Below are 16,604 nucleotides of genomic sequence, written 5' to 3'. Positions count from 1 at the left end.
TGGGTGTTGACGGCGGCCATGTAAGGAGCGCCCCGATTGGTGGGGATGATTCGAAGGGGCGGGGAGGAGGGGGTCATGTGAAGCTCCCCGTGTGTGTTTCCGTCTCCGGTTCAGGTTGGCGACTGAGGAGAGCGAGAGCAGGAGGAGGTGAATCGTGGTTTCATTTTAATCTGAGGGGGAAGGTTTCTCCCTACCCCCCCCACTCCCCCTCCGCAGGATCGCCGTCACATGGGCCGCTGATCCTCCATTTTATTTTAGTTTTGCGTCGCCGTCCTCTGCCTCAGGTCTTTATTTTGTGGCTGGAAATGTTCCTTTGTTTAATTGGGATGGTGGCGAGGCCCAGGCAGGCCCGAGCTCGGCCGCCGCTCCTGTCCCAGGCGGAAGCTCCGTGGCCGCTCACTCAGTCTGGGCCCGACCGCCGCCGCCGCCTCCTCCTCCCTCGTTTCGGCCTGCCGGCGGCTTCACTTCGGGCCCCGGGTCCGATTTATTTCGGTCTCCCCTGACCCAGGGTGACATCCCAAACTTTTACTCAGCCCAGACTCGGTGGCCATGTTGTGAAGGCGCCCGGTTGACCGAATCTCTTCATTTTGTTTATGTTTTTTAGCTCGCCGCCGAAGTCAGCGCCGTGATACTCGCCTTGTGTCGGAGGGGTTATTTTTAACTTGATGCACTCGCGCGCACAATGTCAACGATTTCCCTTCGTTCCCCTTTTTTTTAAAAAAACAAAACGTACAGAAAGCGATTCAGATGGTGCATTTCACAAACACTAAATTTGCAAATGTTGATAATCCGAAATAAAAACACTCCCAAAATGCTAGAGATTCTCACGTCAGTCAAATCTGTTAAGTGAAAGAGTAGATTAGCATATATGTTTAACACTCTTTCTGTCACCACTTTAATCTCTGTTTTTGGTTCCTACTGTTAAAGCTTGAAGAATCAGCAGTGTAAATTGAGAAGTCCCCTTCTTTATAATTATTCATTTGGAAGGTGAGTTGTGTTGATTATAGTTCTAATCCTATGAATGTGCATTGTTTTGGCTGAGATATATTTGACAATCTTAAAGTTGTACTGATTAATTAAAATCCATGTAACCTTGCACCTGATTTGGGCACCATTCCAACTTTGTTGTCAAGAGATAAGTATATCATTATTGAAGATAAATGACGACTTTGGGTACCTTCAGTCTCTTAGTTGATCGCAATAGAATTTGCAGTACAAACAAATTGAATTCTTGGGTGGTGTAGTTGGCTGTAGAGCAGTTACATTTGGTCTTGGTATTTCTTGAGCAAGGAGAGTCAGGGACCACTGGGCTGTTTTTTTTAATCCTTGCTGCCTAGGTATGTTAAAAAAAAAGTCATTTGGAAGGAGAATAACCAGTGTCCATCTGTATCAGTGCTTTCAAGGAAACAGACTGACAATTCCACTATATACATACAGAAATTAAGCTTTTAAATGGGAATGCATTCACCTAGTTTCAAACTATATTTCACATTCAAATAATTGTTTACCAAAGCTCTGTTGTAATTCACATTTCTCTGAAGAGAAGACAGGTCATGGTGTTGCAAGGGTGAATGCTTAATCAGAACTGAAGACTGAATCGTTTGGAGACAAAAGACTGTGTGAAGTTAGAATTTGAAGAGTTTTAATTGAGGTTTGGGAAAATAGTAGATAAAAGAGAATTGGAGTATTGGATACATCAATGGAAAATCAGATTGTCGAATGCCTTATCGACTTATAAGAGGGTGCTCGGTACAACTCACAATAAAAGCGCACAAGCCAAAAGGAAAAATGTGAGCAATAAGATGAAATATAAAATTAACAGCAATTGAAGTGTTCTGATAATGAAATAGAGATTGCTTTTGATCTAGAACACCATTGATAGATGATACATAATTCTTGCTGTGGTCTACCGTTTTAAAACGACAGGACTGTTGTAACACATTTGGGTTATAGTAGGCTGCCAGCTTCTTTGGGTTTCACTTTTTTCTCTACCACCTTGGTGTGCCGATGCAGCTAGAAATTGAGGGATGAAGTCTTCCATGCAAAAAGCGAACTTGCATTTTTGTGAATTTCCTGGATTCTCTTGATATATGAATCCTAAATATTGGCAAAAGTTGCCTTGTCATTTAGGAAATTTGAGGGGTTAGCAAGAGAAGTATCTTAACTACAAATGCGAAGAAGCAAGTAGGCAAAACAATTTTGGTGTATTGGTTACTGTGTGAATGCAATGTTCCTGTTTCAGGGATTTAATCAAAATATGATTCCATGATACTGCTAATGACTGAAATTGTACATTTCAGTTTTACTACACAATAGGAATTCAGCATAGCAATTCCCCCATCCCACCAAATATTGGAAATTTCCAGTTATTTGATGTCTAGGCATGAATTGTACAACAATACAGTCCAGAAGTTAATTTAATTTAAATTGTCAAGAACAATAAATTATTGGTGGCCTCTGTACAATATCAACAATTGCATGTGTATAGCACAAGCTATATTTGAAAAATGTGAAAATGGACAGTGTACCAAGACACCCAAATTTATTCAGTGTTACATTGTCAGAAAGTTTGTGGACACTAAGGATATTTGCTCAGTGATCTGGATGTAAGGGCAACACGGTAGCACAGTGGTTAATACAGTTGCTTCACAACTCCAGGGCCCCAGGTTCGATTCCGGCTTGGGTCACTGTCTGTGCGGACTCTGCACATTCTCCCCATGTCTGCATGTGTTTCCTCCGGGTGCTCCGGTTTCCTCCCACAATCCAAAGATGTGAGGGTTAGGTGGATTGGCCGTGATAAATTGCCCTCCGTGTCCAAAAAGGTTGGGTGGGGGTTACGGGGATAGGGTGGAGGTGTGGGCTTGAGTGGGGTGCTCTTTCCAATGGCCGGTTCAGACTTGATGGGATGAATGGCCTCCTTCTGCACTGTAAATTCGATGATTCTATGATCCTGTTTAGATTTATAAATGGATATCATTTCACAGTTGGAAAACCCTGTTTGCTGGTGTATTAGTTTTGGCTCAGTAGATTCAATGAGATACTCAATATCAGAAAAGTATGTTAGATTGGGAAGATTTTGCAAATCTAGCAATTTTGTTTTAAGCTCCAGAATTGATGTAATGCCCTACTGCCGCTGTAGTGAAAGCAGGAGTATTTACCACAACTGATAATACCAATTTTTTTGAATGATAGATTTTTTAATATATCTAATGTTTATTGTGCAATTTAGCATTCTGCTCTTTGCCTGACTTCATTTTGGTATTACACAGTTCCTTTATGATTAAACTATGTCAAAAAATATGTCAAAAGGAATTAAGGTTATTGGATGAATTCCAAATGGAGCACGTGTCAATAGAGCCATTTACTACTTTGAAGCATTGCAATATTTTCTTACCCCATTTTTCTTTTTATTTCAGGTAAAGATGTCTTGGATAAAGCCCAGGGGAGGTCCATCACACAGACCCAGCCCAGATGGAAGGTAAGGAAAACTTTTTTTAAATGCCTGATATCCCAGAAAAGTCTATGAAGATGTCTAGGTTTAAATTTTTGACTATTACTTCATTCAAATATTTCTGAATGTCTAAAGTTTAATGAGTTTTTTGTTTGACAGCCCTAACCTAATCTAGTGGTCAATAATTACAGTATTGCTAGCTGATTCTGAAAAAATATGCCTTTATCGTGAAAATTGGTACACCAAATTCAGGATTCAAAAACCGCTAATCTATTTAGTAGGCACAAACAGATGTAATTGAATTTTCATACGTCCGGAAAAATTGATTCACATTTTCTTTTCAACTTTTGACTTGTACCTTGTCCTGTGTCTTTGTTTCTGAAAAAAGCTCTCTAATAGTGGAAAGAATGAGGTTCTTGGATAATTTGCAGAAAACACTTTATAACAAAGGCCTGGCGATTGGCTTATCTTGTCTATTTCTTCTCTCTCCCTTCAGTTCATTTGCAACAGCAGAATACAATGTTCCAAGAGAATCCATACCAAGGTATGATAAGTTTATCCTGGGTTAACAACCAGATGGCCTAATTACATTTGTAGTAATGTTGTGTTGGTCTGGAGAGTGGATCAAAATTTCACTCTGGACTTTGGGGTGGTGGAGAAGGAGCAGGGTTCCATGTTATTGTGATGTGGCACTGACAATGGATGAAGTGAGTTGCATATGTTTCTCTAAAAACTTGTGTAAAGGTCAAAATGGCTTCTTGATTCCTCAATGATGAGAATTTAATTTTCCATCATTAATACAGTACTGCAAATCAAGGCCACCATATGCTTTATCCACTCTAACTACATTGTGGACAGTAATTCTTACCCTCTGCTTTCCCATTTTAGTGATATAAAAATGCTATCTACCTCTGCATTCAGATTTGAGTGTGATTGTAATTGATATTTAAAAATGTAGTTGTATCAAACCCTTTTAGAGGTATTTTGTTTTACTTCCATCAAGTGTCTCCTGTCAAGGCACAAATTCATTGGAATTTCCTGAGACATATCTGGGCCAGGACTGTAAAAGTGTCAAAAGGCACTACATAGTAGACAAAAAGAAGAATCAACAGAGAACATTGACAAACAGTACATCGACAAACAGTGATTGGTTACAGTGCTGAACAAGGGGCCAAACCAAGCAAATGCATGAGTAAGAGCAACATAGAGCATCGTGAATAGTGTTCTTACAGGGAACAGATCGGTCCAAGGGGGAGTCATTGAGGAATCTTGTAGCTGTAGAGAAGAAGCTGTTCCTATGTCTGGATGTGCTGGTCTTCAGACTTCTGTACCTTCTGCCTGGAAGAAGGCAATGCCTGGGTGGGAGGGGTCTCTGATGATGCTATCTGCCTTCCTGAGGCAGCGGGAGGTGTATACAGAATCAATGTGGGGGTGGCAAGCTTGAGTGATGCATTGGGCTGAATTCACCACACTCTGCAGTTTCTTGCGATCTTGGACCGAGCAGTTGCCATACCAGGCTGTGATGTAGCTGGATAGGATGCTCTCTATCGCGCATCTGTAGAAGATTGAGAGAGTCAATGCAGACATGCCAAATTTCTTTAGCTTCCGTAGGAAATGGAGATGTTGTTGAGCTTTCTTGACTGTTGCATCAACGTGAGTGGACCAGAACAGACTGTTGATGATGCTGACCCCCAGGAATTAAAGCTATCGACCATCTCCGTTTCGGAGCCCTTGATGCAGACGGGAGTGTGTGTCGTGCTGTGCTTCCTGAAGTCAATGATCAGTTCCTTGGTCTTTCCGACATTTAGAGAGAGGTTGTTTTCGGTACACAATGCAACCAAGTGATTTATCTCCTTCTGTAGTGTGATTCGTCGTTGCTGCCCTAAAATAATAAGGATAACGGTCAAAAGATGAGTCTTCCAATGGCGGTTTTTAGCACACTTTCCTTGCAGCACGCTCAAGTCTCTGGTTTACAGCAGTTAATGGCATTCCTTGTAGAGTCATTCATTCATTCCAGCACTTACAAACATCAGGCTTTCTGAAGAGATGCTTTCCTTATCCAACTGGGCTTTCAGCTCAAGGTTCACATTCAGGCCTTTTATCTTTCGGTGTAGACATTTCACATCAAACCTTGCTTTCAGCACATGGTTTCACTTCAAACCTCTTCTGTCTATAGAGAAAGGCACCCAGACTTGCTAGAGAGAGAGAGAATCAGCCCTCGCAGAGGCCTTTGGATCTTTTTGGAGAGAGTTGGAACCTCCATCCAGGCTGCAGAATCAAATGTGAACCCAAACTGGGACCTCATGACTCTGAAAACATTCCAGTGGGATCAAATTCAATCACCACCTGTTACTGGACAGTGCACGGCCTTTTGGACCAATTCATTGGCCACCAGCCAAATGTTATCACTAATGTTGACCAGTCTGCAATCGCAAGCCTAAAACAACACCTTCTGTTTGAATTTAAAGCAAGGACCACTGCTTCCTTCTGCTTGAATTAAAGAAAAGATGCAGGCTGCCTTAAAGAGATAGGTCCATGGTTTGAAAATGTAAAGGGAATAAAGCAGGAATGCTCCCCCCAGCCAAAGAATGAAACTTCAGGGCACACACATTTCATTTTGGGGTATGCAAGACATAAATCACAAACGCATATCAATCCCCAGGAACGTGTACAATTTTAACATTGAACTATTGTAGTAATAAACTCCAGCAAAATAATCTTGCATTCCAGGTCTTAAACGTCTCTCTAAACAAGTCGATTCTGGTCTGGAGCAGCCAGCACCGGTTTGTCCTCCCAACGGCATCGCCAACCTCCCAAACTCTATTTGGCGTTCAGCAGATCGCAGCACTTTGCTTGTTTCTGCAGCATGTCCAGCCTGCATTGTGTTTCAGTCTCTAACTGAACCAGTCTCTGGTATTAGTTGAAATGGATGTGGCTTTAGTGCTTCAGAATTTCTTGCTTACACACCAGGAGTAGCTAACAGAGTGCCCCCTAGTGTTTCTTTACAATGAATTTCATACTCTTCCAGTGTCTTTTATCATATTTGTCTCCTGTCTCTCATGTATTGCAATCTTTCAATCCAATTAACTTCTAACCAAATTGAGAGGATCTTCTACAGTCAACCGACCAGCATGGTCAATGCTGAGGGAAACATTTACTTCATGGTTAATCAAGAAGCATTCTTTGATTTTTCTCTTCCCCCCCCCCCCTCCTCCCAGCTTTACATTCTCTCTTGTCCTTCACATGGCTACTTTGGGCAACAAACACTGCTGAGATCTCTATCCTTTCAGAGTTGGTTGACTTTATATGCACCATTCTTTGTGTGACAACTTTTACAACCTTGTCAGCATTTTTGTAATCACAGCCCTTATCTCTATTTGGTAATGCGGACTGAAACAATTTGTACTTAAAGATTTCAGCTGTTCCTTTTTTATTTTCAGAATCGGAGGATTATACGTTATTGGCGCCATGAACTTTCTGGTTGTTGTGAACAGATGCGGTGGCAGAACCGCTACATGGTTTTCCAGCCACCTTCCCCTCAATTTAAAAAAAGAATTGTTTACTGATTCATTCATCTTTTGCTATTGGCTTACATTACCTTGAGGCACTGTGGACCTTTTAAAAGGATGTGGGTTAACCTGGGTATCACTTCACAGCCCTTGCTGCCCTCGTCCATGTAACAGATGCCATGCTTATCATGTATATTTGCCTCTAAGCAGGCATGCTCTTGGAAACCTTTGCATCTGAAATTAATGGCAATGGGTTTACTGCAAGAACTTTTAGAAAAATCCAAGTCACTTTGATTTGCTTTTGCCGTTGTTGGCTTTGGAAGACTTACTTGCTATTTGTTCAAGTGTGGGTAGTAACAGGTCTGTTAGGTAACAGCTCTTGATCATTACTTCACAATCCGATCAGAGATCAAATTTAAAACTCGCCTGACTCTTCAACACACATTACAATTAAATTTGATCTCTCCTCCAGTCCATAAATTCTCAGACTCTGGTTCACTACCACTGTCACTTGATGATATGTGATAAATGTCTTTCAACATTTCTTCATTCTTTGAGTTATTTACTGCCCCATGAATTTTCCTAACTCCCACATGCCCTACAATTGGCATCTCGTGCTATCTGCAGTACGTCCCTCAGACTCTAATCATGGGTGAAGCTACAACGTTCACTCCTGTCACATTATTTCCCAAAAGTAAGCTACATCGCCCACTGGGAATTCCTTAATCACTCCAACAATTCCTGGACCTGACAAAATCACACTTCATGGGCTAGCACGGTGGTGCAGTGGTTAGCACTGCTGCCGCACAGCTCCAGGATCCCAGGTTCAATTCCCACCTTGGGTGACTGTATGGAGTTTGCACTTTCTCCCCGTGCCTGTGTGGGTTTCCTCTGGGTGCTCTGGTTTCCTTCCACAGACCACTGGGCTCCATTCTTGGATTAAGCTCCCCTCTACTTTCTAGCAGCTTCCCACTAATTTCTGGTGACTTCATCCGGAACACGCGCTAGTTCCAACTTCCTCAACTACATCTCCATTTCCTACTCTCTTTTTTTCCTTATGCCTCAGCTACATTTATTTTTGCCACATTTCTAATTGTTCCATTTGTAACTGGACTTTTGCAAATTCTACTGGGTGTTGCCCCGAGCCAGGCTGTTGCTTGCATTTCTTTCACTTTCAAATTTAAATGTTGAGCAATCGCTTCAATTATCTCCACCTTCGCTCCAGCTGGTATCTCTATTCTAATTCGTCGAGTTTGTCTTTTCAAAGCTCTTTGAAATAAACCCAAGATAAGTCTTCCAACCCAGGAAAACTGAGCAGCTTCCAGAGTCAACCATGTTATATTAAGACAAACCTGATGTCTCTTTTTAATTTGCATTGTAACTCAAATGTGCCATCTATCGCACCCAAGATTCCAGACCCAAGTCTCCAAATAATGTTGCGACAGTGAATGAACCAGTAATTATTATAAAAATTCCCGAAACCTTTGGCATTTGGCTGCTCTATAATTACAGTCACTTGGTTTGTAAATAGAAATGTAATTAGTTTATTTGTAACAAGAATAATTCTGAAATAGGCAGTAAATGCAACTGGATAATGACGAGCTAACCTGCTACCTCCTTTAACTGTCCCACCCTCTACCCACACACACAAGGCAGCCAAACGCAGGTGGGGTTGGGTGGAAATAAGGATGAAGGTCAAAAGGTTTTTTCTTCCAATAGTGGTTCTTTCTCACGCTTTCCTTGCAGCATGCTTGCAAATTAAAGTCTTTGGTTTACAGCAGGCAGTGGTCTTCCTTGCAGAGTCATTCATTTATTATAGCAGTTGGAGGCAACAGGCTTTCTGGAGAGACACTTTTTTTTATCTAACTGGGCCTTCAGCTCGAAGTTCGCATTCAGGCCCATATCTATATCAACACTTTATTTCACATCAAATCTTGCTTTTAGCTCGTTGTTTGACTTCGTCTCTTCAGTCTCAAAGGAATGACACCCAGACTTGCTTGAGAGAGTGTTGGCTTTCACAGTGGCATTCTGAAAAGAGTTTAGCTGGATATTGGGCAATATGTTGTGGAGTCAACCAGGGAGCAGGCTATTTTAGATTTAGGTATATAACAAAGAATTGGTGATAGTCTTGTCGTTAAGGATCCTCGGATGGAGAAACCTAATTCTGATTTAGTGAGAAGAGTGCCATACTAGAGTTTTGGATTTAGGAAGAGGTAATTATGCAGGCCTGAGGAAAGAGTTGGCCCAAGTAGACTGGGCATTAATAATTGAGGGTAGGGCAGTTGAGGAACAATGTCAGATGTTTAGGGAGATATTAAATACCTCTAAATTAAAGTATGTTTCTGAAAGGAAGAGGAACTGTAACGGAGAAAAAGGAAATCCGAGAGAACATAAAGGCAAAAAGTAGGGCATATGCCATACTTCAAAAACTCGTGGTAAGCTGGAGGATTGGGAGAACTTTAAGGTTCAACAAAAGGCTACTAAAAATAAAATCAAGAGCTAAGATGGACTATGAAAGGAAATTAGCAGAAATCCTATAGAAGCTTTTGGTATCAGTGTTTAAGTATACAAAGGAAGAGAAAAGCTACGGTAAATTATGGCTCTTTTGGAGGATGGTGCTGGTGAGGTAATATTGGGGAACACAGATGGCGGAGACACTGAACCAATATTTTACCTCTGTCTTCGCGGCAGAGGATAATGAAAGTTTTTCAAAAACAAGTTAATGCAGAGGAACTTGGTGCAATACCCATTACTAGGGGGAAGCATTGAATAAACTAATGGAATTAAATGCTGATAAGTCTCTGGGACCTGTTGGCCTACGCCCTAGGGTATTAAAGGAGGTGGAAGTTGAAATGATGAATGCATTTGTTATGATATTTAGAAATTCCCTGTATTCTGGAAAGGTCCTGGTGGATTGGGAGTGTGCTAATGTGACTCCCCAATTCAAATCGGTAGAGAGGCAAAAAGTAGGAAACTATAGACCGGTTAGCTTGACGTCTGTGGTGGGGAAGAAGCTGGAATCATCATTAAGGAGATGACTGAACATTTAGAAAGACGAAGCTTAATCCACCGCCATTGGCAGCATGGTTTTATGAAGGGTAAGTCATTCTTGCTCGAGTTCTTGAAGGGTGTAACCAGCAGGAGGATAATAGGGAACCTGTGGATGTGATGTGTCTAGACTGCCAGAAGGCGATTGACAAGGTGCCACATAAAAGACTCCAGGGGAAATCACAGGGGATTGGGTGTAGACTACTAGATTGGATTAAGGCTTGGCTGACTGACCGAAAGCAGAGGGGTGGGATAAATGGGTCCTTCTCTGTCTGGCGAACTGTAATCAGCAGGGTGCTGTAGATGTCAATACTTGGACCTCAACTGTTTACAGTCTATATAAATGATCTGCGAGCAGGGATAGAGTGTAACATAGCAACATTTGCAGATGATAGTAAAATAGGTAGTGAAGAGGCAATAGAGTTCACAGACAGACATAGATAGGCTAGGAGAATGGACCAACATTGGATGTGAGTTTATCCATTTTTTTGCTGAAATTAGCTAAATGAAAAGCAAATTCAAAATGCAGCTGGGCAGCAGGATCTGGGTGTCTTTGTTCATGAATCGCAGAAAGTCGATGTGTAGATGCAGCATGTAGTAATTATCTTTATTGTCGCAAGTAGGCTTGCATTAACACTGCAATAAAGTTGCTGTGAAAATCCCCTCGTCGACACACTCCGGCACTTGTTTGGGGGAATTCAGAATGTCCAAATTACCTAAGTCTTTCACAGCCTGTGGGAGGAAACCCACGCAGACATGGGGAGACAGTGCAGACTCCTCATAGATAGTGACCCAAGCCGGGAATCGAACCTGGGACACTAGTGCTGTGAAGCAACCGTGCTAACCACTGTGCTACCGTGCCACAAAGGAAATTTTGGTGTTTATTGCAGAAGGACTGGAGTTTATAAAAATAGAGAAGTGTTGCAATAGTGTTGGTGAGACCACGAGTATTGTGTCCAGATTGGGTCTCCTTATTTGAGGACGGATGTGGTGGCATTGGATGTAGTTCAGAGGAGGTTCAACAGATTGATTACGGGGATGAAAAGGTTGACGTATGAGAGATTGAACAGTTTGCATGTATACTTGCTAGAGTTTAGAAGGATGAGGGAATCTGATCGAGGTGTAAGTACAAAGTGGGATTGATAAAGTAAATGTAGACCAAATGTTCCTACTTGTGGGGCAGTCTAGAACGTGAGGTCACAGATATTGGTTGGGGGCGATAGATTTAGAACTGACATGAGGAGGAACTACACGGAGGGTGGTGAAATTGTGGAATGTGCTGCCCTCTAGTGTGGTGATGTTTGAATCATTAAAGGGTTTCAAGAAGGAGATATATATATTTCTGATTTTAAAAATGGCTTAAAGGTATATGAGGAACAGACAAAGGAGGTGGTTTTGAGACCAGGAAGAGATTAGACATGATCAGATTGAATGGTGGCTCGAAGGACTGAATTGGTTACTTCTGCTGCTGATACCACTTCTGCTCCTACATCTGTTTGTAGGGACTTGGTTGGAACCCTCCTTATCGAGGCTGCGGAGTCAAAAGTGAAACCAAAAAGGAACCTTGTGACTCTGAAAACATTCCAGTGGGACCAGGGTTATTAGCCACCTGTTACTGGGCAGAGCACAGCTTTTTGGGCCAATTCATCGGCCCCCAACCAAATCAATCAAATAGGGTTATCACTGGTGTTGGCCAGTCTGCAATCACCATCCTGAAATATCACAGCCTTCTGGATTCCTCTGTTTGAAATAAAGGCAAGGGCCACTGCTTCCTTCTGCTTGAATTAAAAGTTATATTAAAGAAACTGGTCCATAAAGCATCCATGGATCAAAAACATAATGGCACAAATAAAAGTGGCAATAAAGGAATAAACAGAAAGGATCCTTGTAGTAGTATTGATCTTTTAAAAATTTATTTCAAATGAAAAAGTTGACCAACTTTTATTTTTCTGATTTTAACAGTATCCTCTCGACCCGGCAAGATCTGGAGCGAGACCGATCACCTTTGGGAGCTGAAAGAGTTGATTCTTACAGGTGACTGATAAATATGTATTTTTGCTGATACCAGTACTTGCATTAATTAGAATTCTTTCAAGGATGATTTTTGTATTTCTAAATGTCAACATGAAGCATTTTCTATTTTGACACTACTGTCAGCATTGAGTATTCCTTACATTAATTGTTCTCTGCCCCAGCTAACATCCAGGAGACATTGCACCAATTGCTGAGCTGAGGAGGCAAATTAATTTGACCCTTTTATTGATTTCTGGTCTGTTTAGCTTACGCCATACTTACCCATAAATATCTGTAGAAAACAGCCCAAACTTATTTCACTTGGGAGCTTTGGATCCCGTTCCGTCTGTCAAAATACTCAAACCAGGTCAAGTCAAAAAGTCCTCATACAATCCAATCCACTTCACAGTAACCTGTAGGTTCAGGAATAATTTGTCATTGGGGCCATCGGTTTAAAGATCGTAATCTTTACTTTTATGATGTAGGGTTTGGGATTTTTACTTGTGTTTTGGGGTGTCTCAATTCTGGCCATCACACATTTTGGGCCATGGTCATATTCAAATTAATTGAAGTCAAATTTAGGACTAATTAGGAAATAGTTCATAGCATGATTAACACATGGAATGGACACCTGGATGGAGTTGTTTGGACGAAAACCATAAAACAAGTTGATCAGTTTTTGTGTCTCTAATTTCTATTAATCCCATCTTTCCCACTTTATTTCATTTACGGTTTGGCATTGATTAAATACCATAATTTGTCATTCTTGGTTTACACTGTGCTCATGAAGACTTCCTCAGCCTGGATAAGGAGTTGCATAGTTGTTTGCCTTATACATGCAAGTTCCAGATCCTATTTTGACTGCACTACTGGAATAAATTCCCAGTTTCTGCAAGTTACGGTGCAAAAGTTGCTCACACTGTCCACAAAATCTAGGTCTGTGTATTTATCCTGCATAACGTTTCTACCCCAAACCCCACCGGAAAGAGATTTTTGATCACCTTCAGTTTTCGGCTTCATCTGAATGGTGAGTATATAATCCTGAATTAAATGGATTTTCACAAGTGGTTGTTTTGAAGCTTGCAGTGGAGAACTATCTTAATATTTCAGAGGGCTCTTCCTAAATCGCTTTTTTTGTTTTGTAAATGGTTGACTATCATTTTCAATGAAAGAAAGCAAAGTAAATAACTAGTTGTTTGATCAGAGAATTTGAGTATTGCTGGTTTGCAAGACAATGTTTCAATACCATGTCTCCTTTTTCAGCAACATTAAAGTAAGCAAGGTAATTGTGTAAGTAGATGTAAATTAGGCATCTAAAGCTTAACAGGCTTTTTTCTCCCTTTTCAGGACTCAGGAAGTGTTGGAATATTATGGTGGTTATACTGAGCCTTACAATACAGAGGATTACAACTATACCTGGAGCGGTATGACTGATAGCTATGCATCTACTTGTTTGTGGTGTACCAAAAAATCACTATAGAAAACTTGTATGACTGCTGCTGTTGAAACCTGCTTGCTGAGCCAGTTTTACTTCCAGACAAATGATTATTTATAAGCAACAATAGAATTGAGTCTTGTGCAAATTCACATAAGGATTTTGCCAGTTAGCTAAAATACTGCAAATGAGTGCATGTAATTTTAGGAGCATTTGTCCTAATTTTGGCATTTATTTGAGGTTTGGTTCTGGCGTGTGTTTTATTTGGGCCTTCAGTATTGATCTCTATAACAGATTTTTGAAAACTTGATGATTTTTCTGATCTTATGCACAAAAGTCAGAAACAGTTGCAACTGTCAGACAAATTAGGGCTCGAGGTTGGAAGGTAGTTGGATCCGGGTACACTGATGCACATAGTTCTCATTTAACATTTGGGTAATCTGCCACTGTGTGGATGATTCTAGACATGTTTAGCTCAATGGAATGCGCGCATCAGTTTGGAAATTGGCGGGTGGCAAGTTTGTATTGGCAATTTCCATCATAAATATAGATGTAAGAATTAATTGGAGATGATTATGGGTGTTACATGCAAAGGAAAGATTTTGATGCATTTTGCTCTGTGCACCATATTTATTACCAGCTAATTGTATGGTGAAATGAGGGTCGTTGGAGGTAGAAGGAGGATCAGAAGAATTGAATGGGGTAGCTCAAAGAGGAGGCGGGGGCAGTCATGAATATTTCTCCTCTCTGCACCCCCTCCAGTTGTTTCTCCACCCCCCCTCCCCAAACTTTTCCTCACCCCTCACTATGGACTTCTTCCCCTCCCTGTGTGTGCTCCTTTTCCATGGCCCTTGATTGTTCTCGTCTTCTGTCCCCAGTCCCATGCTTTGAAATGGTTGTTAAAGAGTCACAGCCATGATAACTTATGCAGGGGCTACATCTAGAATTATCAGGTCATAATGCATGGTGGAATTGTCTGCAAGATAATTTTTTCTCGAGTGGGTTTTGCCACAAAGGAACAGGTGTTGACCATTTAGCTTCTCCAGCTTTTCGACCATTCAGTCAGATCATTGCTCATTTATGATCTTAACTCCATATACTCTCCAGCCCCATATTCCTTATCAAGCCCAGATTTAAAATGAACAATTGACCTAGCATAAATTGCCACTTGAAAGAAACTTCTGAACATTTATAATTTGTGACAGAATTATTTCATAATACACTTAAAGACTAATTATTAGTCTATGCTCCCTAGACTTCTCATCTAGAAAACCTAGTTTCTACTTGCCCTATTTGTTCCCCATGATATCTTAAACTTGAACAAGGTAACCCCATAGAAATGTAAACTTTCCTTCGAATCTATCTCTTGGAGTCTGGTAAATTTATTCTGTGCTCCCTTGGAAGCCAGAATATCCTTGGGTCTGATGCCCAGAACTGCTCGCAGTATTCCAGGTGTGGTTTAGGGTTTTGTGTAGCTGCATAAACTCTACCAGGATCGCTCTCCAGCGAGAGAAAATAAATTGCAGGGCTACAAATTGGGATAGTTGCTCTTGCCGAGAGCCAGCGCAGACACACTGGGTCAAATGGCTGTTGCCTGTGCTATGCAACCTTTCTATGATGCTTCCTCGAATCCTATTCCTCTAGAGGTAAAGGCCAGGGTTCTATTGGCTTTTGGATAATTTTATATACCACCTCATGACATTTTAATTTTCTGTGCACCTGGATCATAAGATTTCTTTTGGACGCTGTGGTTATTTTGCCTAATTATTAATTGCCCAGTTCTATCTAACCTTTCTAAAGTGGCTGAATTCACATTTGCCTAAACAGTAATTTGTTTGCCACTGATTTGCTCTTTTACTCTTATATCTTTTGCTTCCACCATTAGTGCTTACAATACAGCCCACCTTTGTGCCATCTGTAAACTTGCATATGTGGCTTTCTCTCACCCAAGCTGTTAATAAATACAGCGAATAGTGAGGCCACAACACAGCCTTGCAGGACTCATGGAGTCATATCCTGCCAATTGTACCTGCTCATTACCCTTATCTTGTCTCCTGCTCAGCCATTTTCATAAATAGTTCAGTAATTGCCTTCAGTTCCATCAGCTTTGACTTTAACAGTTTCTTCTGAGGGACATTATCAAGTGCCTTTTGGGAGTCCTTGTAAATTATACCCGCAGACATCCCCATCTGCTCTTCAGGCATGTCTTTATAAAATTCTGATTTGTAGGACATGACAAATCTGCATTGAGGATGACTTTTGGACAAAGGAGCAAAAATTTGTTGGGGTGTGTGAGAAGAAAGTGGCCGTTTCAGGTTGAGAGCAGAGATGCTAGGTAATGGAAGTGCTATTCCCTTTGTGTGGAAATCTAGAGCTAGGGGACACTGTTTCTATGAGATGTCCCATTTAAGAGAGCTGGATCGTTGTGTCGTACAGAGTAATGGAGGCTGGTCATTGAATATATTCAAGACGCTCTTCTGGTGGCGGCCATGGAGTGAAAGGTCGCTCATTTGTGAGCTCCCGCTCATGGTAGTCTTTCTGTGGCTTTTTACGTTGGATTATTGCAGGAATTTTGTAAAGTAAAGGTGTCGAAGCGAGAAGAGGAGGGGACCCCGAGTTTATGGAGCTGTGGTCCAGAAAAGATCAGAAAAGGAGGATTTGGAAAAGGAGGATTCAGAAGTTGGTGGCGAGTGAGGACCAGACATTGTGTGGAAATGGCAGATGCACAGGATCAAGGCCCTCAGTGGTCGACGGACCAGTTGGTGAGCTTCCTAAATGAGAAGTTCACTCAACAACGTAATGAGTGTGCGGAGGACTCGGCCCGGGTGGTGGACTCGATCGGGGTGGAAGTGAGACTGACGACCCAGGGACAGGCGATCCAGAGGCTGGAGGAGCTGGCGGGGAGCATGTGGAGCAGTCCACCTCGATGGCAGCAGTGGTAGGGATACTGCAAGACCAGTAGAAGTGACTGCTGGAGAAAGTGGATGACCTGGAGAACCGTTCTCGGAGGCAGAACATCCGGATCGTGGATCTGCTGGAGGGAAAAGAAGGATCGGATGCTGGTGCGTATGTGGGCAAGATGTTGGAGAAGGTGTGTTTTGACAAGCTGATGAAGGTGGACCGTGCCCATGGGGCACTTGTGCATAAG

General features: G+C 41.6%; 1 protein-coding gene across 2 annotated transcripts in view; it reads left to right on the top strand.

The window, feature by feature from the left end:
* The first annotated feature begins 53 nt into the window (after positions 1-53).
* Positions 54-16,604, top strand: part of LOC119971307 (nuclear receptor coactivator 5-like) — a 32,728-nt gene continuing 16,177 nt past the window's right edge. The window contains exons 1-6 of one of the 2 annotated variants that reach the window (XM_038806676.1): positions 54-147; positions 928-987; positions 3,417-3,478; positions 3,948-3,995; positions 11,971-12,042; positions 13,369-13,445. In XM_038806676.1, coding sequence (XP_038662604.1) covers positions 3,423-3,478; positions 3,948-3,995; positions 11,971-12,042; positions 13,369-13,445 — 253 coding nt within the window. In that variant the 5' untranslated portion in view covers positions 54-147; positions 928-987; positions 3,417-3,422. The other variant, XM_038806677.1, reaches the window with a different exon arrangement.

This window comes from Scyliorhinus canicula, chromosome 9, assembly GCF_902713615.1.
Source record: "Scyliorhinus canicula chromosome 9, sScyCan1.1, whole genome shotgun sequence".
NCBI classification, from domain to species: Eukaryota; Metazoa; Chordata; class Chondrichthyes; order Carcharhiniformes; family Scyliorhinidae; genus Scyliorhinus; species Scyliorhinus canicula.
Note: the sequence above shows the minus strand (reverse complement) of the source record. Positions and strands in the feature narration are given on the sequence as shown.